Here is a 27,399-nt window from a genome sequence, read left to right on the forward strand (position 1 = left end):
GAAACGCGCATGCGTCAAAGCAACGCAGCGCGGTGCGCGTCCGCGAGTATATGGCAGTACCGGCGCCTGGCGTAGCAATTAACGCCGGCGTGACACGACGAAATGAACACCGGTGAGGACGCGCACCGCGTCACGTCGAAATGTATTGGCGTCTTGACTGTGACATGTAGTCATGTTCTCACATGACACGCATCTCGTGATTATTATGTTTTCACCAGTCACATACCTTCGTCATCCATCGGCGTCACGTAATACCTAATTCGGCATATGTGAAGCTCCCGAAATGGCCGCAAGCGCATCATCAATGTGGCATGTATTAATGTTGTTACATGACAAGCATGTCGTGATTATTATGTTTAAATGTGTCATTTACCTATGTCATCCGTTTGCATCGAGTAATATCGAGTTTGCTACATGTGAAGCTAGTGAGACGGCTGCGAGCGCATCATGAGCGTAGCATATAGTCATGTTGTTACATGACACGCATCTCACGTTTATCATGTTTGCACCAGTATTATACCTTCGTCATCCATTCACGTCCCGTAATACCAAATTCGGCATAAGTGAAGGTAGTGAAACGGCTGCCAGTGCATCATGAGCGTGGCATGTGGTCATGTAGTTACAAGACACTCATCTCATGATTATCACCTTTGCACCAGTCAAATACCTTCTTCATGCATTCATGTACCGTAATACCAAATTTGGTATATGTGACGCTAGCGAAATGGCCGCGAGCGCATCATGAGCGTGGCATGTAGTCATGTTGTTATATGACACACACGTCATGATTTTCATGTTAGGGTTTGTCGCTTGTGTTCGCCATGCATTCATGTCATACCGTACAAAATGCCATGTGAACGAAACCACTGCAAGAGCTGCAGGAACATGAAATTTAAATCATGACATTCATGACCTACATATCAGGATTTTTATGTTATGACTAGTCAAATATGTTCTTCATACAGTCATGCTATTCCATAACAAGTTTGGTATTGATGCTATTACCGAAACAGCAAGGAGAGCTAAAAGTCGTAAGTGGCTAGATAGATAGATACGCTCGAAGTTGCCGAAGTTGGCTAAGAAAGGCTTCGCATTTAAAAAAGAAAGCATTGTTCTTCTAACGCTGGGTTCTCACGTGCAAAACGCTGTTATGGACGCCACGCGATGCATTAGCATTTTCTCACGATTCCCTTAAGGGAAGTGGGTGCATTTTTTTTTTACTATAATATGCCTTGAAGCTTTACTGATGAAAAGTAGATATTTATCGCAGTTTCATTTAGACTGTTGGAGCAGAATATTGCGAGTTAGATTGTGCAAGGATTGCTTCATTGCAAAGCAAGAAAACTTTTCTACGTCGGCCTTGCTACATCATGGTGAAAGAGATCGTTCTTCTTTGCGCAATTGCAGTTTTCCAAGTGACACTGTTTGAGTAAGTTTTGCAAAACATGAAATCACAAGGTGCATGCGCATCTTCACAGCATAGTGCTATGGAGTGAACGCTTGGTGATGGTCTTTTGATGGTCCTGTTTTGTCAACCTGCAGACATTTGTATTCCTGATGAGGATGAAGTGGCTCTACGAGAGAGTGTGATTCCGGAACTGGAATCGTGCATCCGTGAAAAGTACCAAGGTGGGTGAATTGACTTCTCTCGTGCTGAATGCGTTTAACAATTAGCGACGTAACTTCTGCAGTGGTGCTCCGACATAGCATGCACATCGATCGTGCACATGCATGCGTGCCATTACACCACGCGTATCGTGCAAGCACCTCGTGCACCAAAATTGTGTCGTCAGACATCCCGCGCACAATAAATTGTGACGTCATGCATGACTAAATGCGTCACCTTCCGATCTAGCTAAAGTGGTTGCTTGGACAAGTTTGTATGACATGTTAGAGAGAAACAGCGCAAAGGACGAGATACTTATTGCCTGGTCTGCCGTCTTTCGCGCTGTTTCTCTTTACTGGAGTAATTTCCGCTCACACCTTTGTGTTTCGCGCATGACATAGGAAATTGGTGACTGTATAAAAGCGAAGACTCTTGCAAGAAATAAATTGTTGGCGTTTGAGTGCTCTCTCGTCTCTTTTACATAGCTCTTGTCGTATGCACCTCTTTATGGTGTTGCACCAACACGGCCAATCATAATGTACCCTGTACTTATTATTATCGTTTCTAACGACAAAAACGAGCTTTTAAGTTTACACTACTTTTCATTACACACACACACACACACACACACACACACATATATATATATATATATATATATATATATATATATATATATATATATATATATATATATATATATATATATATATATATATTCAAAATACCTTACAGACCCATCAGGGCATTGTGTAAGGGGAGCATAAAGGGAATATATACATGAATATATACATGAGTCACTCAGCACCGGCGACCTTCCGAATGACTGGAAAATTGGTAAGGTCGTTCCAGTCTACAAAGCAGGCGACAGCAACTCCCCACTCAATTATCGTCCCATTTCATTAACAAGCATCCCATGCAAAATCATGGAACATGTCATATATTCTCATGTTATCAACTTCCTCGATTCCAATAGTTTCTTTCACACCTGTCAGCATGGCTTCCGCAAGGGACTTTCCTGTGAAACACAATTAGCACTCTTTCTTCACGACATACATACAAATCTTGACACCAACTTTCAGACTGACGCCATTTTCCTTGACTACGCAAAAGCATTTGATACAGTTCCACACAACAAACTAATACAGAAGTTATCCGGGCTAAATCTTGACCCTAACGTGTTAAGATGGATTAAATCTTTTTTAGCTAATCGTTCTCAATTCGTGCACGTAAATAATGAATCCTCTGAACCTCTCGAAGTAACTACCGCAAGGGTGCGTCCTTGGCCCCTTGCTATTTCTAATCTACATTAATGACCTACCACTAACTGTGTCTTGCAAAATCCGCATGTTCGCCGACGATTGCGTGATCTACCATACAATAACTAATGCTTCCGATCAACTAACCCTACAACACGATCTGAACAACATTCAAGAATGGTGTGACAATTCGCTTCTCAAACTTAACCCCAACAAGTGTAAGGTTGTCTCATTCACTCGCCGCAAAAATCCTTTCCTATTCCCATACCAAATCACTAACGCCCCTCTAGAAATAGTACAGTGTTTCAAATATCTAGGTGTCACACTTTCCGCCGATCTAACTTGGAATGCGCATGTCACAAACATTATCTCATCTGCAAACAAAATATTGGGATTCGTGAAACGTCATCTGCGTTGCGCACCTCAACACGTAAAACTTCTTGCATACACATCCCTCATCAGGCCAAAACTGGAATACGCCTCTGCTATATAGAATCCACCTCAAATTTACCTAATCAATGACCTTGAATCAATTCAAAATCGCTCAGTCCGATTCATACATTCGTCATATTCTTATGACATCAGTGTTTCATCCTTAAAAGCCCAATCTGGATTGCAGCCACTTGCCCTTCGACGCCGCATAGCCACTCTTTTCCTGTTTCATAAGCTGTTTCATTCGCCCCTCAACCATCCTCCATACGTCATCCCTCCGACGTACATTTCGCACCGCACCAGCCACCCCCTCCAAGTCTCCCGTTACCGCACTAGGACTGCTACCTTCTCCGCATCCTTCTTTCCGCGTGCTGTGAAGGACTGGAAAGACCTCCCAAACCACGTCGTCACAATCACCTGCCCATCAACTTTCGCTAAAAATGTAACAACTCATCTCTGTCAGTGAAACTTTATGGCAATATATATACCCACACCTATGTAGCAATATTTTATACTTTGAATGTAGCAAAAGTTTTATATCCTGTATACCAACCCCTTATGTGGCAAATGTTTTTTATATCCTGTACATCCACCCCTTATGTAATACCCCCTTGTGGGGTCTTTAAGGAAATAAAATATGATGATGATGATGATGAATTGGTACACTTTCCATGCAAACAATAACATGAACTAAATGTCAATTATTATACAAATCCTAACAGGAATAAAATGAGAAAATATTAATAATAATTTTAATAGGAATAGAACGGCAATGAACATCAGATGAGTATACGCGTGAGATAATGGTTTAAAACAAGCTAAAAAAACAAGCACAAATTGTGAACAGACTTTCCATTATTCAAATGAAAACATCACTGAATAAAACACAACAGAACTGAATGGCATGTTAGTATTCAAACTATCAAACAAAATAAGTTTAAAGTAAGAGAAAAAAAAACGAGATACTAGTAGTGGATAAACACGTAGGTGCCGATTTTGATATGAATAAAACGTGCAGTTAATCTTGTAAATTTGTGAGTAAAAGGTGCCGGAGTTTTTCCCGATTGCGTTCTGCAACGATTTCAATTGGAAGGCTGTTCCACATGCGGATGACACGGGGGAGTGCAGATGAGTTAATAATGTATGTTTTACCGTACATGCGTGTGAATGAAAGATGATTATTTAGTCTCTTTGATGTGAATGCAGATGTTTTCAATGTCAATGATAATGGCCTTGTTTCATGTACATATATATAGAATAATGAAAGGAGGTTTAGATCACATCGGCTGCTAAAAAGGGAAAGTGATAAGTTTTTTTTTAAATTTGTGTTATGCTTGTGCTATGGTCGTAGTTTTGTGAGATGAATCTAGCGGCTCTATTCTGGATCGATTCCTGCATGTTAGTTAAATAGCTGTAATGAGGGGACCAAACTGTAGAAGCGAATTATAGCTGAGGGTGAACAAATGTTACGTAAGCTAAAGCACGTATATATTTGGGCGTCTTACGTAGATTGCGGCGTATGTAGCCTAATGATCGTGAGGTGTCACTGCAGATGTTGGTGATGAGGGTAGTCCAAGAAAGGTTAGATGTGAAGGTTACATCTAAATATTTAAAAGAGTCAACACAAGATACGGTATTGCCATTAATAAAGTAAAAAAAACTCAGAGTTAGTATGTTTGCGAGAGAAGGACATTAGTTTATATTTAGTTGAATTAAAGGACACTAGCCAACTATTACACCAATTGCTGATGAGGTCGAGGTCATTTTGAATCATTACGCGGTCACAAGTACTAGTTATTGCTGGGTAAATTATACACTCATCAGCGAAAGTGCGCACTTGTGAGGATAAATTACTTGGTAAGTCACTATTATAAATAAGAAAAAGCAGTGGACCAAGTACACTCCCTTGTGGCACACCAGAACAAACGTAGGAAAGTGGTGGGGATGAAAAGTCATTAACAATGGTGAATTGCTGCCGGTTAGTAAGAAAGTTCCGTATCCATGACAGAGTTGATGAATATATACACAAAGAAGAGAGTTTAGTGATTAAGCGGCAGGGAGCAACACGATCGAAAGCTTTGGAAAAATCCAGAAAAAGACAGTCAATTTGCAAAATTAGAACTAAGTGATGATGTAGGTCAGTCGTGAATTCAAAAAGCTGTGTTTCGCATGATAGGGCCTTTCTAAATCCAAGTTGGTTAGGGAAGAAAAAGTCATTCTGCTCTAAGTTATTGTAAATATGGGAGGCGATTATATGCTCGAGCATCTTACAGCAGATGGATGTCAGAGAAATGGGTCTGTAATTTTGAGGTGAGTTTTTATTGCCGCTTTTAAACACGGGGATGACCTTTCCAATTTTCCAGTCATGTGGAAGCTGTCCTGTTGATAGTGATTGCTGAAAGATGTGACATATTATTTTACTCAAGGGTGTTGCTGTACTTTTTAGTAGGGAGTTTTAGTGCTGGGTACCCAAGCGGCTTGCGTACGCAGGACGTTGGGGCGGCGGTATTGCGCATGCGCCAAACCCCAAACAGATGCGTCGCAAGATCGCTGGGGCGATGGGGCCATGCGTCCGCGCGGTCCACCTTCGCAAGAGCTCACGGTACCCGAACTGCGGATACTCTAGCCATCGAGTTAAAATAGGCCAAAGTACGAGCACTTATAGCGATTACACGGTTTCAGCCAGATTTTCAAAGCTAGAATGGCCTCGAACATAGAAATTAAAAAGCATATGCCAGCCCCCGACCAGCTGAATAGGTGGCGCACTCTAACGCGGCCATAGTGAAACAGACAACCACAACTTTGTTATTGCAGAAACATTGTGCATTGCACATCTGGTGCAAAACCTGCGCAGCGGAAATATTACAAATGACTAACCTTTTTATTCATTTTCCCCCCAAAAAACATTACGCGTAAGCTAACATGTTCATGACTGCGGTTGCACGAAGTCTCACAAAATGTCGACACTGTCGTTACAGTAACCTTGTATTTTTCACTTTTTTGCGTGTGCCAGATTACTGCACACAATGAAAAAAGTGTACTGATCACTATGTATGTTTCATTTAACATTTTAAACCATAAAAATACTTAAATGATACTTACGCCACAAGACGCTATGGCTCTGCGAGCGCGTGTGAACTTCGTGCGGCTTGCGTTTGCGTGCGTGCCACCGTGGCGCTAGAGTGCCTAGAATAAGAAATATTCTAGGCACTCTAGTGGCGCCAACTAAAAGGCATTCCGGTTGGGTATGGGTTAGGCACGCAACCCCGCGCGCTCCCAAGCCCGCATCGCCCCGATAGAATGTGTACCCAGCACTAAAACTCCCTAATATCTTAGTGTCAATCTCGTCAACGCCCGCTGACGTGGACAGTATAAGATTATTTATTATAGATGCGATTCCGTCAATGGTGATTTCAATTGGCTGCAAAAAGGGATAGTCAAAATCGGCTACATCGAGGATGTCTGTATGATCTTCAGTGGTGTAAACTGATGTAAAGAAAGTATTGAAAACATTAGGACAGTCTTGATCTAGAATGGGAATGTGGACGTCATTTTGCAACGTTATTTTGTTATCATGCCGTTCTGGGCACACTTGTTTCCAAAACTTCTTAGCGTTAGTGTTGAGCATGTGACGGTATCATTAGAAAAATACTTATCACGAGAGGTGCGTATCGCGGAGCAGTAGCTATTCAAGAAGCTTCTATACCTTTGCCACGAAGCAGCAGTTCGCGCGTTTAGCCGCCGCGTACAATCTCTTTTTTTTATTTCTTAATCTGTTAATTAATTTGTTAAGTGATTTATTGAACCACGAATTTTGTTTATCATTTGTTATTTTGATTGTAGGAATATGTTCACTAACTAATGAAGTTAACTTGTTTTTGAAGAGTGTCCAGTTGTCTTCTACGGACCGATTATGAAAGGATGGTAAAACTACGCTCCCAAAGAACGTGCATAATTCATCATTTATAACAATGCAATTACCTTTATTATAATCGCGAATTGTTTTTGTTTTAGCTCCAGCGAGACGAAATGGGACGTTAAGAATCATTTGAATTAACCGGTGGTCGCTGAAGCCATCTATGTATGTTATATTCGATGTAGTATTTGGTGCCGTTGTTAATACCAAGTCAAGTATATTCGAGTCACGAGTGGGTTGGCTTATGATCTGGGCTAGGTTAAAATACAATGTTAAGGCAATGAACGCAGTGGAGACATGGCAATTAGATGAAAGCAGCTTCCAGTTTATTGAAGGAAAATTAAAGTCGCCAAATAAATAAACGAGCTCTGTTGGACACGTCTTAACAGCATGAGTTATGGTGCATCGTAAGTCACTTAGAAATGATAGATTAGTGTCAGGAGGGTGATAGCTGTAACTAATGAATAATTTCTCAAATCGAGTTCTGCAAACAACTCATACAATTTCTATAATTGTAGCAGACGCCATTACATGAGAGGTTATTGCCTTTTTAATGCCTATAATTACGCCTCCGCCCCTCCTGTTAACGCGATCGCAACGGTAAATGTTATAGGTATTTTGTTAGGAACTAATTTCATTGTCTGAATTATCTGCATGAAGCCATATCTCAGTGAAGATGATTATGTCAGAACCCGTGTCATCAAGGAAGGAACAGACCTGGTCGAGCTTTCGCAGAAGGCTGCTAATATTAGTAAATGATATGGTGAGTGATAGTAAATTCTGAGGCTCAGTTGCCTGCTTGAATTTACCGGTGCGAGTACCACGCCTTAGCTATCTGCCTAGTCGCACTACCGTGCTTGTTTCGTGGTCGTACACGTATGTTACATTATCTATGCGCAATCTGTCAACAGATAGCTTAAAGAATTTTTTTCTGGCCTTGGCGAATTCTATAAGCTTCCTTCTTGCCTCTCGCGTAGCAGGAGAAAAGTCTTCCCGAATAGAAAACTCGGACCCCTTAAGCTTTCTTGCAGTGGACAAGATGCGCTCTTTGTCCTTATAGAAGGTCATTTTGGCAATGATAGGCCTCTTTTTGCTGTCAGCATGTTTGCCTAACCTGTGCACTTTTTTCAAAATTTGTGCTTGATAAGTTAATGTCAAGCTTTTGTGAACAGTATTCCACAATTTTCTGCTCGGACAAAGCCCAATCTTCTTTTTCGTCATCCGCAATGTTAAAGAAAAGCGAGTTCGAGCGTCGCATTCTGTTCTCAGTGTCTTCGCACCGAGAAGAGATAGTGGCCAAGCAAACAGATACACCGCGAAGGGCGTCAGCACTAGCTTCGGCATCACCCGAGCTGCTTCCAGACGTAGAAGCAAGTGACAGTGAAGCAATCTTTGCGTTCAGCAACATAACTTCCCCTTCAACGGCTTGCTGTTTCATTTTCGAAATATTGAGCTCTGCGAGAAGTGTTTCCTGGCTTTTTTTAGCTTATCAATCCTTTTATGAGCACCAGCATGACCAGCTTTTGCACTAGTTAGCTCGGAAAGCAAGCCTGCTTGTGCCTTTTCCCGTTTTTTTCATTGTGTCTAGAGCAGCAGAAAATGCCTCTTCTTGAGCTTTAGTCATTGGTCCCAGATTTGGCTCAACATCGCCAGACAACATAAGTGTTAAGGCAAACAAAGCATAACACATTTCCGATGCACAAACTATAAATCGCTTAAACACATCTTTTATATATATATATATATATATATATATATATATATATATATATATATATATATATATATATATATATATATATATATATATATATATATGGATGAGAGCGACGAAGAGGACGGTGAAAATGACGTGGACAACCTCTACGAGTGAGCTTGAGACGCCTTCTTGTCCTCCCAGAGTTCATTCTGTATTTTGTCCCGTAAAGTTCTCTCCCCGTAACTACATTGGTAGCAGGAGCGAGGTATTCACTTCAAGCAAGACAGAGCTTCGTAGAGGGCGCCTAGTGGCCTCCCCCATGGCGACTGAAGTCAAAAATATCGAATCTTCTCCGACTACCGTGCCTTCTCCAACCACTTCCGTGCTTTCTCCAACTGGCCCGTCAACCCTCATTTTGGAGCCCTCGAGAGATCCACTTACCCTTTCCGGCACCGAAGACGTTGATGTAGAAGCCTGGCTGAAGTCATACGAGTGAGTGGGTGTACGTAGCGATGGGACCCAACGCTCATGCCGGTAAACGTGATTTTTTTTATCTAAGAGGCACCAGAAATATTTTGTATGAAATGCACGAGAAAGAGCTGACTAGCTGGGAGTTATGCAAGCAAAACCTCCGGGAATTATTCGGCGGGCCTATGGGAAGTCAACCAGCCGCCCTAAACGAGCTCTCACGTCGGATTCATGCGTGCACCGAATCCTACCTCACGTTTATTCAGGACGTGTTCGCTTTGTACCGCAAGGTGGACTCGCAGATATCTGAAGCCGATAAGGTTGGTTATGTTATTAGGGACATAGCAGATGATGTCTTTCACCTTCTTGTGTTCAAAAATTTGTCTACGTTCCAGGAAATTATTTCTGCGTGCCGGCGCTTTGAAGAAGCCAATAACCACCGTGCTCTCCAGCAGTTTGCCCACCGTCCAAACACGGCTGCAACATTCACATGCGAAGACCCTCGCCTGCCTTCTACGGAAAGTCTCGGTGAGGTTGTCCGTATTGTCCGTCAGAAAGCAGAAGCCGCGGCTCGATTCGCGTCACCCTCCCCCAACACCAACAGCTATAACGCCACCGTCTCTCATATCCAGACAGTCGTGAGGCAACAATTGGCCAGCGCCTGCTTGAGCTTCTGCTCCATTCATCGTCCAGACTACGCCCAACCGAATCCACCTGTGATTGTTGCGCCCAACCAATTTTTATTGCAACCCCACGTTATCGCAACCTGGCGGAATGGCGCACCCTAGATGACCGGCCAATATTCTTCGATTGCAGTCGTATAAGCCACTGTTCTCGCCACTGCCGTGCTTGGTCTAACTCTGCTCCGTGGCCTCACTCTCCACCCCATCGCCCACCTGTCTAGAATAAACGCTCGTCACTGCAAACAGAGCCGCTAACGCCTGACAATTCCTTGCGCCCTCGATCCAGCCACTCCGCTTCAGCGCAACGCCATTTCTCCCGCTCGCCTCCATCTCACCGATAGCCGTCCCCAAGCTCCTTCCGGCGCTCACCTCCGGAAAACTGACGAGAGCAGCTCTTGGAGGTGACACTGCAATACCGACCCGATGCCGAAATCTTCTACGGACCCTTGCCACACTTCGGAACCTGATCAATGTGCCCCACCGCGGTGGTCTAGTGGCTCAGGTACTCGGCTGCTGACCCGCAGGTCGCGGGTTCGTATCCCGGCTGCGGCGGCTGCATTTCCGATGGAGGCGGAAATGTTGTAGGCCCGTGTGCTCAGAAATATTTCGGTGCACGTTAAAGAACCCCAGGTGGTCGAAATTTCCGGAGCCCTCCACTACGGCGTCTCTCATAATCATATAGTGGTTTTGGGACGTTAAACCCCACAAAATCAAATCAAATCAACCTTATCAATGTTGACGTTGGTGGTGTACCAACTACGGCCCTCATTGACAAGGGCGCTCACGTGTCTATCATGAACGCTGACCTTAGAACACGGCTGAAAAAAGTCCTAACTCCTGGCCCAACTCCTGTGTTCCCAACAGCCGATGGTGAAACATTCGACGTGATTGGTGTGTGCTCAGCTCGCGTCAGCGTCGCTGGACATGACACATCAGTTCTTTATGTTTTAGAACATTGCCCTCACGGCATTATATTGGACCATGACTTTTTGTCTTATCATTCGGCCTTGATAGACTGTACTGCCGGTATAGTGCAACTTGCTCTACCTACTGTTGTTGATCCTCCAAGTTGCCCTCCAAGTAGGCTCTGTTCCACAGAACACCTGCGTCTCCCTCAACGAACAGTTGCTTACATAGGCGTCTCCCCATTCCACCTATGCAAGACGATGTTTATATTGTGTCCCCCAATGTTGACGTCCTCCTTTCGCGCAACGTTGCGTTTCCTCACACCGTCGTCACTATGACAGCCAACGCACCCTGCCTAGCACTAGTGAATTTAGGCCTATGTTCAAAAGTCCTTCCTCCTGGTACAGCTCTCGCTGAAATCATGCCGGCGGCAGAGTGTCATGTTTGCACTCTAAGGTATGACAGCATCCCGAGTGCAGGGAAAACTTCACCTACTCCAGACCAAAGTGTCTTAACAAAAATGATTGCACTCAACTTAATGTAAAAACAAGCTAACGAACTGACTTCCCTCCTTGCATCTTTTTGGAAAATCTTCAACCTTGGCGAATGCCCCCTCGGTGAGACGTCTGCTGTTAAGCATCGGAGTGATACAAGTGATACGAGTCCCATTTATCGGCGACCCTACCCCGTTTTCCATGCTGAGCGGTGCATCATCCAACAGAAGGTCGACAAAATGCTTTCTCGCACTGTCACCGAGCCTTCCTGCAGTCCATGGGCGTCCCCTGTTGTACTTGTCATAAAGAAAGGACAGCAGCTGCAAATTTTGCGCCTATTATCGGCATTCACACAAGATCACGAAGAAGGACGCCTATTCTTTACCACGCGTAGACGATGTCCTGGATAGCCTCCACGGCGCAAAATATTTTTCCTCCATCGACCTTCACTCCGGGTACTGCCAAATAGCCGTTGATGACATGGACCGTGAGATGACGGCGTTTATCATTCCCGATGGCCTTTACCATTTTAAAGAAATGCCATTCGGTTGATGCAAAGCGCTCGCCACGTTTGAACGTATGATGGACGCCGCCCTGCTGCACGGCTTCAAGTGGTCTATCTGCTGTGCTATCTGGACGACGTCATCGCTTCTTCTCTCTCTTTCTCGACGCACCTGGAAAAGCTATCGAAAATCTTAGCTGTCTTCCATTCGGTGGGACTGAAACTCAACTCGGCAAAGTGCCACATCAGCCGTCGTTAAATTCTTGTGCTCGGACAACTCATTGATTCCGTAGGGGTTTGCCCTGATCAAGATAAAATACGCACAGTAAAATATTTCCCGGTACCATTCTGTACCAAAGACGTTCGAAGTTTCGTTGGCCTCTGTTCTTACTTCCACAGCTTTGTTAAAAACTTCGCTGACGTCAATTGCCCTCTCACTCAACTCTTCAAAAAAGACGCTGGCTTCATCTAGGGCCCTGAGCAAGAAGATGCTTTCTGAAATCTAGTGCGGCTGCTTATTTCTCCTCATATCCTTGCTCACTTTGACGTCTCAGCTCCAACAGAAGTTCGTACAGATGCAAGCGGCTATGCCATCGGTGCAGTCCGTGCCAAGAAACAAGGGCGTGACCGCGTTGTTGCCTATGCCAGCCGCCTTCTTTCGCCTGCAGAGAGAAAATGTTGAATAACTGAACGCGAATGTTTGGTACTTATTTGAGCAGTCGGGAAATTTTGTACATATTTTTACGGTTGGCCATTCACAGTCATCACTGATCACCACGCCTTGTGCTGGTTTTCGTCCCTGGAAGACCTTTCAGGCGGTCTTGGTTGTTGGGCACTGCGCCTTGAAGAATTTGACTACTCAGTCCTGTACAAAACCGGCCGTTTGCACCAAGGTGCCGACTGCTTTTCCCGATTTCCTGTCGACCCTCCAGACGGTGACTCCTCGACAACCACCCTTCCTGCCGACGTTTTCTCTCTATCCGCATTTTATGACAATGGAATCGAGCAGAGACGGGATACTTTCTTGAATGGTATTATTCGAGGGCTAACATCGGGGACGCCCGATCCTTCCCTTCGAATATTTGAGTGACATGATGGTGTATTTTACCATTGCAATATATGTCCTGACGGCCCAGAAAGACTACTCGTCGTTCCCCTTCATTTGCGTCAGACTGTTCACGCCCAGCTTCATGATGCACCGAAAGCCGGTCACCCCGGCGTGTCCGGACCTACGACAGAGTTCGCCGGCGCTTATTCTGGCCTGGTTGCCACATCTGCCATTATGTTGCAGGCTGTGACCCTTGTCAGCGACGATAAAAACCAAATGCCCCTCCTGCCAGATGTCATCAGCCACTGGACATCCCCCGAGACTCATTTTACCGGGATGGCGTGAACCTGCTTGACCCTTTTTTTACGTCAGCTGCAGGGAATCGGTGGATTGCAGTAGCAACCTATTATACCACCGAACACCCGATCGCACAGGCCCTTCCAACCAGCTGTGCAACTGATGTGACTGATTTCTTTTTGGAGGACGTCTTCTTACACCACGGCGCCACTCGACAACTCCTTACCGACCGAGGCAGCTACTTTCTTTGAGGATATTACCTCAAAGGAAGGATACGATTCACTTAAGGATTAAGGATACGATTCACTCTGACGAAGGCAGGCCCACCTGCCGAAACGTTAGTAAAACTAGTGTTTTTCACACGTTTGTCGACCTATTTTTCTACCGCATATATATATATATATATATATATATATATGTGTGTGTGTGTGTGTGTGTGTGTGTCACGTCGAATAACTGCCCACTGTTCTGTGTTCTTCTCAAACGCAGATGCTAACCTCACTCTGTACGGATCGTCATGCAATGGCTTCGGTTTAACCAGCAGTGATTTGGATGTGAGCTTGACATTTGAGCACAGTAAAGATGGCAAGGTGAGTGGTAGTCTTCAACGTATGCCTGAACAGCATATAGAAAAAGACAAAATAGGTGCGTTTCACGGCAGTGTTTCTAGCAATTTGGGAGACCATATTCGGTGCTACACGTGTTCATGAACCAAAATCTGCACCATTTCCGCCGCTGGACTAAAAAGGATACGCCGAAATCATCTTGTCTAATGGGAGGTTCGGCACATGCGACACTTTGCGTCATTCTCTTAAGCCAGGCCCGTAGCCAGGGGGGGGGGGGACAAATCCTACCCCTCTCAATTTTGCAGAAGGGGGCGTATTTTGGCAAAAAACGTGGCTGATCCCTCTTTTTAGGTATCCGTATAACACGAAAGTGAAACGTGGCCTAGCAGACGTAGTTGAACATTCATTGTGTATTTTTTCGCCTCAAGGGTAAAAGAACGAATGCTGCATTGACAAATTGCAATGCCAAGTGAAGGACACCAAGCAGCTCGAAACTTGCAGCGCATACCTCAAGCAGAAACACACTCGAAATGAACATGCACGTGACGAGCGCGGAATAATAAATGTCATAGTTCTTACTTCGTGTGTGAGCAGAGCGCTCCTTTAGTAAACGTGGCCGCGAGCGAATTGATGTTCGTGTTCTCATCAACAACTCAAGGCAAACTTGCGGTGGAAGGAAAGGAATTACAAAGCGCCCGATTCCCGAGATAAGCGCGCGTGCAAGTGAGTCCCCATGATAGAGGACCTCTACCGCACTTTGACCACGCCATGTGGAGGCGCGTGCGCAATGCGACGCGTGGGGTGGCGCAACACGCCAACCTGCAGTGCGTGCGCGTTGACGCATGCCCGTCGTCACATCTCGTTACTGATTACTAAAACGCGCTGAAGTTTCCGAGCTCGCAGAACCGCCAGCAGTACATGGCGTATATAAATGGGTTTCCGTTAACACGCTGGAGAAGGGTCGCTCTGTGGTGTTGTCGCTGGCGTCACGCGCTGAGGAGCATGATGTCACTGGTTTGACACCCCGGTGCGGAACATTTCTTCCTCGTCATTTTCTTTACAATGCTGTTAGTAAGTGGTTTACAATGTCATATCTGTGACAGAAACGCGTCACGGAGCCGTTGTGTGCCCTGGGATTAAACACTTTTATGTTAAAAATGAAAATGGTTGTTTTTCATGGATTCTAGCAAGTGCTCCCCTCCCCTCCTCCTGCAAAAAAACTTCCTACTGCGAGCCTGATGTGACCTGAAGATTTTGTTACTGGCGGCTTTTAGGCATTGCAGATTTGCCGATTTGTTGATGTAGTAGTCCACAACCGTGCAGTCTGAACACGCAGATGTGCTTACTAATTGAAAACGTGAGAGGCTGGTTTTCCTCGAAAACCAAACAAAGCGGACCAGCTATAAGAGGTGCTGTATCACTAGAACTTCGTTCAGTATGAAAGGATATGCATTTTCTATGTTATGACTGGCACACATTTACCTTGTTTCCTTTCCTTTCTTTTTGAATTTTCTTGAAAAAAAGTCATGCACGTTTAGGAACGCTGTTGTTCTGTTGCTCGCAGGAATTTCCCCCCGAACGTGTCATCTGTGATGTGGCGGGAATACTGCAGCAGAACAATACTACAGTGACGGGGGTAAGAACTTTTATAAAGGCCAAGATTCCGTTTTTGAGGTTGAAGCACATCCGGACTGGACTACAGGTGGACGTCAGCTTTTATAATACTTTGGTATGTAGCGAGGTTCAAAAGGCTCGCTTCTTGTTACGTTGATCTGCATGATTAGACAAGAATATTGAAACACGTTACTCTCATGAGTTAGAACAGACCTTCCGCCTTGAAGTAAACTCTCAAGTGCACATACTATTTATGTCTTCTATTTTTCAGGCCCTGTTCAACTCTAGGCTCCTCAAGGTGTACACACAGATTGACGAGCGAGTACAGATTCTTGGGTACACTTTCAAGCACTTTGCAAAGGTAAGAGGAGTCCCCTCCTGTTACTTTAGTGCTTGTGAGATGTGGCTTTAGGGTAATCAAGTCAGCCCTAGGTTACTTACCATCGCGGTGATCCAAGGACAGGAATAGTTTGCACGGTGAGCGTAAGGCTTAAAAAACAAGACAAGCTTTCCGTCAGCTACTACCACTTTTCCCTTTGGGCACTGATGTCACAGTCTGCGATGAAACCCGTTTGTCTAGTTTATCTGGTAATTAAACATGATCTACAATATCATCAAAATGAAACTAAAACTAACATTGTGTCATTTGTGAATGCTTCATTCAATGCAATACAGTTGTTGCATAATGAGTTCAGCTGTTATCGACAATCACTTATGATATATGGAGTTTTATGACGCAAAGGCTATTTGACAGTTAAAAAGCGCCAGGACATGCTAATGAGGTTTAACGATGGTTTTATTAAGTGGCTGTACAGTGGCTTAAGTTCTACATACTATAGACCCTTTACGAAAAAGGGTGCCCCTAGCGCTTCTGCCGTCATTGTGAGGACACCGCAGCAGACGACCCTGGCTGTGTGTCTCAGCCACGCTGATGCACGTTTCTTGCAGCGCACACAGACACCTCTTGCGTTCCTGCAGGACGCGGACCGTGTCAAGTGGGCACGCCGATGAGAGTCTCTTGCAGGCCAGATCCATGCATTGCCAGTCGTTACAAGCCAAACTGCTCGTCCAACCCGTTAAAGGGTACAAAATATTGATCATTGTGCAGTGGAAGCATCTCAGAAAGCTCATTGAGGAATACTAGGAGCTCGTTCGAGCTAGAAAGCGGTGTGATTCCAGAAGATGATACGGAAAACTAGCCACAAACACGAACTGAAACAAGCACTGACGCATTTGATGGCTCGCTTTATATGCCCTCATGATGGCGCTAGCTATCCCACGCTTCTTTGCGAAGCGAAACTGACGAATAACTCAACGTCAGGTGGCGTATTTATGAAAAGGATCTATAGGCAGCTAAAACACATAAACGGTAAACACACGATGTTGACGCGCACGTAATATGTGTTGAGAAAATAAATGGCAACACGTGATAGAGTATAAAGATATGTATAATATCCTTTGAGTGTAGGAACTGCGAAGCGGGGGCTTTATTTTAGTTCAACTACGGCAGCCGTAGCCTCTGCTAAGAGAGTCAGTTTCGCCAAAAGGGCGAAGCAATGAATGCGATAGCCGCATATCAAATGTTTTACGAAGCAAGGCTAGAAATTCAGGAGCAACATTAACTGTAGTAAACATGCGCTTGCTAAGTCACTAAGTTTTCTGTGGCACGGCCACAGTAGATGACCACAACAAGGCTTGTGCTTAGTGACGGTATTGATGAGAAGCGCCTCTGGTGGGCAGCGCATGGTGGTACTGAGGGCTATACGTGATGTGTCGCCGCTGGTTGTAGTTTGTTATGTGGAGAGCACATCTGTATGTGTATGGCCACTTGAGGCACAATTCTGGCACCGTTTTTTTAGTGTTGGGAGCACATCCCGTAGAAGCTCCCACCTGCTGTTGAGGCAAGGGTTGTGCTCTGATCGAGAACCCCCTCTCCCCACTCTCGTTCGCTCACGAGATAAGCGAACGCGCAGGCGACCCCGGCCAGAAAGGCGACTTTCGCTCCGCAGAAAGAGGAGGCTAGTGCATCATTCTCCGTATATTTTTATATACATATACGTTAACGATGGCGGTAGTGGCGACGGCAAAAACCAGCTAGACTGTCCGCAATAAAATACCCTTCTACAGAATTCCTTAGTGAATCACGTGAACGCTGTGCGCGTCTTTTAAAAATAAAAACGATGCCCCATATTTCTGGCCAGACCTATGAAGATGGATGAAGGGAGTGGTGTTTGTTGTGGGTAGCGCCGTGAAAATGTTTTCTTCTAAATGCATCTCACTCTTTACATTGGATTAGCATGACAAACATGGGAAGGGGGTTACCACACCTCTCGCACGTCGGTTCATCTTTACGGGACAAGAGATGTAAATGTAGGTAGTGTATGTTAATCTTCTAAGTGTGACTTCTGTGTGGCATCACTGTGATAAAATTACGCTTTTAAGTTATGCTTTTGTAACATGTCGTTTATTGTGTGTTACTGGAAATGCTGACGGTTTGCAACCATTGCCAGTAATCCCTGTGTGCTTTTCTCATTAGAGGTTTGAGGTCCTCTACAGGGACAACTATGCAAAATCGGTGGTGTTTTGAAGGGCGTACAAAATCAGCTGGTCCAACAACACTTTTTCTTCAACCTCATGGTGTCCTGGCACCCATCACTCCCCTACATGCATTTTAACGGCTTAAAGTTTGCAAAGTAGAGCGTAGAGTGAGACGAGAGTCATTTTGTGCTGTTTGAGAGTTTTCAGAGCTTTCACAATGATGAAGGATGCTACCAAAACACTCGTTTGCATTCAGCATTGTAAGGAAATAAGACGCGCAATAGCATTAAGAATTTGTACACTTCATCCCCCAAGTATCTGCACGCTGACGCACAGTAGTTCTTGTAACTTCTTCGCTAGCAGCCGTTTACCAAGTGAAGGTGACTCGTACGCTTCATGCAACGAGCTTTATCGCGACCAACTGCGCGTGCCTACTTTTCACTGAATGTGCCGAGCACATCGACTGCTTTAAAAACGTGCGCAGCCATGCGCAAGTCATCCCGCAAAACAGTAGCTGGTCACAATACAGAAGAGAAAGTGAAACAACATGAAACACTGAGGGTTTAGACCCGTTGATTCCTTCTGAGAATGAACCGACAACGATTACTTTCTTATAATTCATTATGTGCCGTTACTGAAATGTAAGAAACTAAAGAGCACATTCACCGAAAAGCGACGGACATTGCGTACTACGCCACGCGGGGCCTTTTACATGGCGGTATGCACACGACAGCCGACAGAAGCTTGCTTGGCGTAAGGTATCTACGTAGTAGCTCAAGGGGCTTTAAGAGCAGCGCGCCTGTAACGCCACCGTGCAGCCAGCGCCAGAAGCTGCCGGAAAAACATTTTTGTGGCGCTTTGACAAAGGACGCCGGTCAGTTCAGTGGACATCTCCGGCATGTCTTGACGCAGTGACAGCCCTCTGAGCCCAGCACATAAATTTGGCGATTGTTATTGTCTGAGGCAATGACTTGGTTGTGTGCGAGCAGCTGTAATGCCAGCATTAACGTGTCCTTCGCCTTAGCTGGCCGCCTTCATTTTGACATGATGTATTTATGGCTTCGGAACTGTGAACTCGCCACACACGCTCAAAAAAATCAGGGCCTATCCTCGGAGTGAGTGGTGAAGAGTGGGGCGAAGTGTCTGGCCGTCCATCCATCCGCGTGTTCACCCGTTCGTGCAACCATGCATGCGTGCTATCAGCTTCGAGAATATAGAGGACGAGTGAGTAACACCGACGAGGCGCGATACAAGGAAGCCGAGTGAGAGCGTCTTCAACGCACCCGCCGCTCTGCTTCCTCCATGCTTCACCAACGATCCCCCACGTACGGCGAATATTCAGGAAACTGAGGGAAGCACTCCTTCGTCGCACCCCCACGCTATGAAGCCACCATACCCACGCACAATTCGCGCAGCAGCTATTCCGAGAGCAGCGGCACAGCGCCATCTAGAATATCATCACTCAACTCAGTTTGTTCTATTCTACAGCTCCGTCTATTATCCTGTTCGGAAGATACTGCCTTCTTTTCTTTCTCTTCTCTTCTGCTCTCGGCTACGCGTGACGCATGACAAGGTTAGACTAAAAGGAGCGTCACGAAGAACGCACCTGCACGTACTATTACGCGCCCAGCATTGTCCCCTGATGAAATGGGTGCTCGTGCTGTGAACCGCAGTCACCTGCCGGCAGCCACGTGATTTGCTGGAATGTGTCGCGTGATCCGTCCTTCCAGTCGTATCGCGCCATGCACTCACGTCGAAGTTGAAGGGGTCAGGAGCCGAGCAACGCTCCTAGAGGTGGATTCACACGAGAGAACGGAGGAGGAATTTTCGCAGTGGACAGTGCATCACGTGATGTTCGTGTCATCAAAACATGCCGTCCTCGCTTCATCCGCTCTCCTTCGCTCGCGGCATGGATGGATATGTGTCACCGCTATTTTGATCCGTCCGTTGGATGGTCGTCTGCCCTTTACCGAGAGGATTTTGCGTCAAATCTGTCAAGGTTGGTCAGATTCGCGTGGCTAGGAAGCAGGCTGCCGGTTTAAAAGCGATGTATTTTAGTTTCGATAGAGCGTGCTAGAAGTGTTGAGTGGCGTGACCGCGCCTCGCCGCCTGATCGCTCCCGCGTTTCCCGCAGCGGCGGCGCTGTAGTCGAATAGTACTGAAAGAGCTGCGCGCCGCATGCAGGAACTGCTATGCGCTTCGGCTCCTTCGTCGTGCTTTCTTGATGCAGATTTCTTCGTACCTGCCCATCATTCGTGTCTAGCACATGATTCCATAGCCCTTGAAGTACGAAACGCCAATCTACTGAATTTGAGCTTCATAAAAGGCCTTGTGAGAGATAGAAAATAATTCACAAGGGGTGTCTTATACTAATTTCTTCTTTCTTAACTCTTTCTTCGTTGGTTTGGCGTCTACAATATTCAGAATAACTGAGTCGATTTATTGGAAGTTAGCTATGCTCAGAAAGCTGTGAGATTAAAAACAAATACTGTGTCACACACACGAAATACCAGAGAGCCATAAGTAAAGAGGGGAGAGGAAGGAAATCTGAACCCCCTACACCACGAACGGTTTTCGAAAATTAACTTTTCAGAGTATACTAAAATATTTACACGTCTTCACAGCGACCACCAAGTGCCAAAGTTAGGCGTTCTGCTGCACACCCCACCCACTAGGGAAAAAGAAACAAATCTGTCATGGGTAACCCTGCGCGAATAGTTTACAGTTGGCGAAGATGAATATAGCGTGTCTCTACAAATGCGCACTGTAGATTTCACCTTTCCGACAGTATGAGGTCTCATAACTCGTTCAAGTCTAACGTAGTCGGACGAGAAATGCACCGCCTAAAAATAGTACCTGTGTAAGAAGCATTGCATGAACACACACACACACACACACACACACACAGATATATATATATATATATATATATATATATATATATATATATATATATATATATATATATATATATATATATATATATATATATATATATATATATATATATATATATATGCATGTGTATGTGTGTACTGTGTACATATACAAGGAAAGTAAATTTTTCAAAACAAGATGCACCACTGTCTGCCTACACTTTTGACCCTTAATAATAAAACTACGCTTTGAATACAAAGCAACGTAATAAATTTGCTCGCTTCCAATGGCGTTACGCCAATGTAATATTTGGAAAGCACCACAATTTAAGCTGTCGATACAAAATGACAACTCGTTACAATTAACTCACGGAGATTAACAGACGGGCTATATAATAGACAATGGGCACCTTTTAATATGTTTGTGTGTTGTTTTAATAAGTTTAATATGTATTAAGCCTTTCGGAAAGCAGCAATTATTATCTTCCGCAAAACTGGCAAGATAAAACAGAGTCGTCACCAATTAATGTTGTGACAACGTTACTTATACACGGGTTTCTCGTGAAACAATCAAGCGCATGTAGACTCATATCAGGAACACTGCTCTGCAGATCGTAGAGACTGCCGACAAAACGAGCGTATGATTTAATCACGGTTTTGATACTTCTAGTCTCTTTGTAGTTCGCCAGTAGCGACTTATGATGTAACGCTGTTTAAAGCGCTGATTGAGTGAGAAGTTAGGCGGATGCGTGCAAATTCCGACTGGCATTTTTTTTTGTGTGGGTCGGCAGGTTTGTGAAACAGTGACTGTATCAGCGCAATTTCGGATTGCCTACATATTCAATCGTGCACCATGGTGCGTAGCAGGTGCGTCCACTTATATAAAGGCTCAGAAACGCAATACGTGCTAAAAACGAGCAATTACACGCTTTCATAAGCTCGGGCACGCACGCTCCCAATGCAGACGGTCCTGAGATCTTCAGTACCATGGGACTACAGCGCCGCCGCTACTGTCACCCGCCGGAGAATCAGCCGACATACGGCGCGGCCGCCTCGGTCACTCCACTGCCTCCTTCTAGTACACTGTAGTTTCGCGGCAACGAACGAATGCGTTTCGCGTGACAGTAGAAGAGGGGAGTGGTTTAATGATTTTGGTGGTGGATTGGTGGTTTTCATTCACAGCGCGTGGCCTGCGTGCAGGGCCGCACCCAGGAATTTTTTTCGGGGGGGGGGGGGGGGTTGCGTGTAGAACGGCTGCCATTTTTTAATATTTATACTGGCTTAATTTCGTGAATAAAACAAGTACATCGCTTACTTGTAAGAATTCGATGGTACTTTTCAATTATTTGTACCCAAATAAAGAAATTGGTATGTCAACCTCAAATTCTGGTTAAAGCAAGAAATAAGTTTGGACAATAGCACCACCAAAGCCGGGGACACCGCGACCAACGGCTCCTGATGAAGTAACACAATGTAACCGCGGTACAAAAACGGTATGTATGTGTTACAAGCTACCACTATAGTGTTGCCAGCGCGAAGTCGGCGACGGGAATGGCAGGTTAGGTCGTTCCGTACGTAAGCAGAGACAGTGAAGAGATCAGAGACGTATGTGGGGAAAAACAAAACTCTAGTGATATTGCAGCACTGCAGAGGAATCTAGGAATATTGCAGAGCAATCTAGTACAACACTTAATACCAACTAACAAAAAAAAACATATAAAATCAATAAATCAGCTTACAAGAGAGAAGTATTACAAACTACACAAAACTAACCAACAATAAAACTACAAATGAGAAAGTCCGAAGGTATAAACAGGTGAAGGGATACCTGTGATGACCGGCCGCGTTGAGTCCACGACGATCGGATGCGAGAAGTCAGAGAGAGTTCTGGCACAACTGCGATGTCGGCGGTGTTGCAGCGCTGGTGTTTCCGGGAGGCTAGTGCTTGAAGCCGATCTCGGGCAGGTTGAGCTACTCGAGATTCAAGTATTGATGCCTACGTTACAGACGTTCATTTCGCGTCACAACTAGACGAATGCTAAGTTTAGGTGGCCAGCCGACACGGAGCCACAACCACTTAAGGGATACTTCTTGATCTCCTTCTACACCATGTTGGTCAGCAAATAGACTGCTTAGCAAGGCGAAATCCTGCTCTTAAATCGACCTCCGTGTCCCCTGATTCTCGTCCTGGAGGAAAAGAGACCTCTACATGGGTCTAATCATGTACATTTCATTGTTAGAAACTCCACCCTAAAAATATATTGACCACGTCCCTTTTTAATTAGGAGAGGGTCCTCAACTGAGCGAGAGTGGCAACCTGTTGGGGTTCTCTCATACGGCTTGTCCACAAGCAGTTTTGCCCGTGGGAATGGTCAGTTTCCTTGGTTTCAGCCGGTGCGTCTTGCAGTCTACAGCTAGTTTGGGGTGCATCGCGGCCTTTGACGACCCTACCGACGCCGCCGTAGGTACAAAGGATCAAACATCGGCGACTAACGTTTAAAGAAGAACACCCCATTCAGTGCTTCCCTGCACTAAAGGCCAGTCTTTTCATGAGCAAACGGTTCCACCGATCAGCGGGGGAGTGCGGCGCCCGTTAATTTGCCGTTACGCCGGGTCGCAAAAATGGCAGTCCATGACAGCATGTATGCAAGCAAACAAACAAGTCGCTCGACATTCCGATCTTCTTGTTACCGTTCGCACATTCTGCTTGCTGAATAGTTTCCTCGTAATTGCGAAAGAATAGAAGGGTTGAAGCTTGGGCTAGCTGGGTTTAGCCTTTAATCGACTCTTGAAACACAGAAGGAAGTTTAAACGAGGAAGTTTGTCCTTCTCGGCAACTTGCGAAATTCTGTGAGGACTTGTTCTGGGGTCATATGAAGTTCTCGATGGATGCTGAGCAGTGCTAGTCTGGTCAATCTGTCGTTGTTCATATGATTTCGAAGGTAGCTCTTCAGCCTTCTCAGTGTGGAAAAAGTCCGTTCCGGGGTCACCGTCGACACGGGTAAAGTCGCCAGGATAGAAAGTAGGCTGTGGATGTTCGGAAAAAAGTCGCGGTTGCACATCTCTAAGGCCTGTAAAGCACAAGCTGGGTGATTCTTTTTTTCGATCTGGCAGCATTCGTTCACCCACAGTGTGAACTCTGCTTCGATGACATTAGCAGAAGAAATGTCGCCAAGGTAAAACTGCACTGCATCATCAATATCAGAAAGGCTAGCTGATGCGCAGAATTTCGGCAGCAGCATGTTGAGGCCAACCACGACCTTCTTATGGGCATCGAACCGGTCTCTTAATTGATTTTCGAAGTCAGCCAGCAAAGGCGAATACACATTCCTCCGGTAGTACTCTTCGGGAGTAGCAGAAGGTACGTTGCTTCTTTGCATCTGCCTTCCAGTGATGCGTGGTAGGGCCATCTCAACATTTGTGATCTTCAGCAAAGAGAGCGACTTCAGAACAATATTATAAATTCTGTTTCCGCACTAGCCCTTTTTGTAGAAAGAACCTCTATAACATTCTTTACGTGATCACACGCTTGAGCCAAGACACAGTCACTTTTTTGAATAAACTTGCAAAGTGGCAGTGTCAAAGAGAAGAGGTCGCTACAGATCTGAAGCGAAACGACAAACTCGGGCTTCGTAATGGCATTGAGCAGTTGAGAAGCTTTTGATGAAGTATCAGATGACGCGGCCTCTTCTTCCAAATATTCGAGGAATTGTACAATAGCACGTACAGTTCAAGGAAACGCTGAAGTGCATTGTGACTTTCTACCCACCTTATTTGGCAAAAGGAGAGAACCGATTTTCTTTTTTCTTGTATTAAATCTTCTACTTTGTCTCGCAGTTGGTTCGTCCTCTGTGACGAAACTCTCATAAACGTACAGGTTGAGGATACAGTTCCCAAACAGTTGCGGATGCTGGGGAGTTTGCATGCGTGAAGCAGAGCAAGGTTCAACGAGTGGGCGCTACAATGCACGTACAACGCTTTGGGCGCTGTTTGACGAATGAAGGCTTGAACACCGTTAAGGTGGCCGCTCATTGATGCCGCGCCGTCGTATCCTTGCCCGCAAAGTAGGTTCAGGTCAAAGCCATGACCTCTAAGGCTGTTCAGGATTGTGCTCGCCCGCGCCTTGCCAGTGAGATCGTACACGGGAACGAAATCTACAAAATCTTCTTTAAGAATGGGCACTCCCGACGTGTCTTGTCCAACGTACCTTACACATAGGGAAATGTGGGCGGTGCGAGATATATCAGTGGCCTCGTCAGCTAGAACTGAAAAACATGAACCTGAGTTGACGTTTTCCACTATTTTTCTTTGTATGATTTTACCACGGAGGGTGATCAACTCATTTTGAATTTTTGGGCTCGTGTACAGCGCATTCGCCGGGGATGTTTCCATGTGAGCTCTCAAGGCGGCATCTCCACATTTTGCTCTCATCCTAAGCAGTGCGCGGAAATTTCCATCATTTTTGAATGGCAGCACTTCAGACATATTTATCGGACCAGATTCGTCTGTGCCGCGAAGCGGTACTTCTTGCCTGCCACAGAAAAGGATTGTTTCTATTATTTGCAGCAAGTTCTTGCGGTTTTCTTCCGCCTGCTTTTTAAGGCCGTGGTCAAGTTGTGTTAAGATGTCATGCTGTGAGCGGGACCGGACTGCTAAAAAGTTCTCCGATAGCGTTGTTGACATGGCGTGATAACTGCTGGATGCGTGGCTCTTAAAGGCGTCCATGGCTTTCTTGTAATTGGTGAACTCCTTAGTTACAAAACAGCCCAAGCGCTGATGCTCTCCTTTTCCTGCACACTCGCTTGCGAAGACTACGCAATATTTGCATAATGCTCCTTGAAGCTTCTCTGAATAAACAAGCCATGGGTAACGATCTACCCAGTGAGGTTGGAACTTTAGATTCCTTTTCCCTGTGGCTGGATAATCATAGTTAGCCGGAGGGGTCCACAGATTGAGCAGCAGCTTCTCCATCGTCTCTGGATCATTTACATTATTGCTTTTCGAGACAAACAGTCCCAAGTCGAAAATATTCGCACTCGTCGCACAGAGGGAGGGGGGGGGGGAGCGAACCAGAATGTGTAGGTGCCATGCCACTCACCTTCCTTGGGCACTGCCCAGTGGTAAAGGCGTCACTTTGCCCAGCGTTGACTGTAGAACAAAGATCACTTGGAGTTGCACTGCGGCCACGATCATTTCCCGGCGGCGCATGGGTGTCCTGCTTGTGTTCGTTCACAGGTGATTCATATAAACCGGTGCATTCTCCTGAGTCGCTACAGAAGTTCGGACGCGCTTGGTTTTCCACCAGTGCTGAGGAGGGCGAAGTTTTATCCTTCGAAGGAGGCGGTTCTTCTCCGTCCGCTTCATAGGTTCGAACTTTCTTGAAGTAAGACGCAAGACTCCTTTGCTTCGTTGTTGCAGAGTGTCTTTTCAATTTGCTGCCGCAATCCTGTGCACGCACACAGAAGTGGCCAGTGGCTCCAAAATGACGTTTGCGACTGCTTCGACTGCCTGGCGTGAACGGCGGGCGATGTTTTCTTCCTCTCTTATCCACTTTACAGTGGCTAGAATGTAGAAGTGTGATGAACGCGCCGGCTCCCGCGTGGCGCATGTGTTTTCTGAACGCCGCTACAGCTGGTGCGCATACAGGCCCATTATTGTACTCCAGCTGCAGCAAACTGGATAAACGATACTTAAAGACCTTTTCACAGAAGACTACATGGGCACTGCATACCCCCCTTAATATACGTGAACCCCCAAGAATGCACTGCCGAGACATTTGCACTCCCGCGGTACAGTCCAGAAAGGAGGCGTTGCTCCGTTCCTGTGAAAAAGTCACCTTTTCACAGACGGCTCCCTGGGCGCCTGCATAATTCTCTCTGGGCTGCGCTAATTAAATAGCCGTGACCCCCCAAAAATGCACTTTGTAGGCTGTGACGTCATCCTCGGTACTCCCGCGCGCAGCCCAGCTTGACGGCGTTTTTTTTTTTCTCCTGTGAAAGTTGACCACTGGTGCCGGATTGTGTGCCGGCTGTATCCTCGCTTTGTGCGCTTTGTAGGGAGGCGCATATACCTTCTGTGTACAGAAGAGGTAGATTTCCTTGCGTGTGGTTAAGGTTGTTCGAAGTTGCTCGGATGTGCCAGTCTTTCAGTAGATGTCATCTTCGATGATTCGTTTCGGTGGCGAGGACTACAGTTTGAAAAAAGTTTGCCCTGCAGCCTGCGTCCTCGGAATGCGCTACTGAGTTTTTCCGCTTAGGGGTTTCGTTCCCTGGCAAATTTGCGTACGTCGTGTTGGTGTTGCCGTTGCTGTCGAACTGTTTACCTTCACAGAAGTAGACGTGCTTTTCGTAGGAACCCAAAGCCGACACGTGCGGTCTGCACAGACGGATAACTTCTCCAGCGGCAATGCACAAGGAAAGCATCTGGAATCAATAAAGGAGCTGCTATGGTGTGAAAGACGAAAAAAAAAAAAGACGAAGTGCAAAGCTGTACAAA

The 27,399-nt window shown here is 45.6% G+C and overlaps 1 protein-coding gene across 1 annotated transcript in view; it reads left to right on the forward strand.

The window, feature by feature from the left end:
- Positions 1-1,368: 1,368 nt before the first annotated feature.
- The window catches only part of LOC119178562 (terminal uridylyltransferase 7-like), a 112,714-nt gene continuing 86,683 nt past the window's right edge, over positions 1,369-27,399 (forward strand). Inside the window, exons 1-4 of the mRNA XM_075884109.1 lie at positions 1,369-1,629; positions 13,800-13,900; positions 15,441-15,605; positions 15,762-15,851. Of these exons, the coding sequence (XP_075740224.1) occupies positions 1,518-1,629; positions 13,800-13,900; positions 15,441-15,605; positions 15,762-15,851 (468 nt within the window). The 5' untranslated portion in view covers positions 1,369-1,517. The remainder of the gene's footprint in view (positions 1,630-13,799; positions 13,901-15,440; positions 15,606-15,761; positions 15,852-27,399) is intronic.

This window comes from Rhipicephalus microplus, chromosome 1, assembly GCF_043290135.1.
Source record: "Rhipicephalus microplus isolate Deutch F79 chromosome 1, USDA_Rmic, whole genome shotgun sequence".
NCBI classification, from domain to species: domain Eukaryota; kingdom Metazoa; phylum Arthropoda; class Arachnida; order Ixodida; family Ixodidae; genus Rhipicephalus; species Rhipicephalus microplus.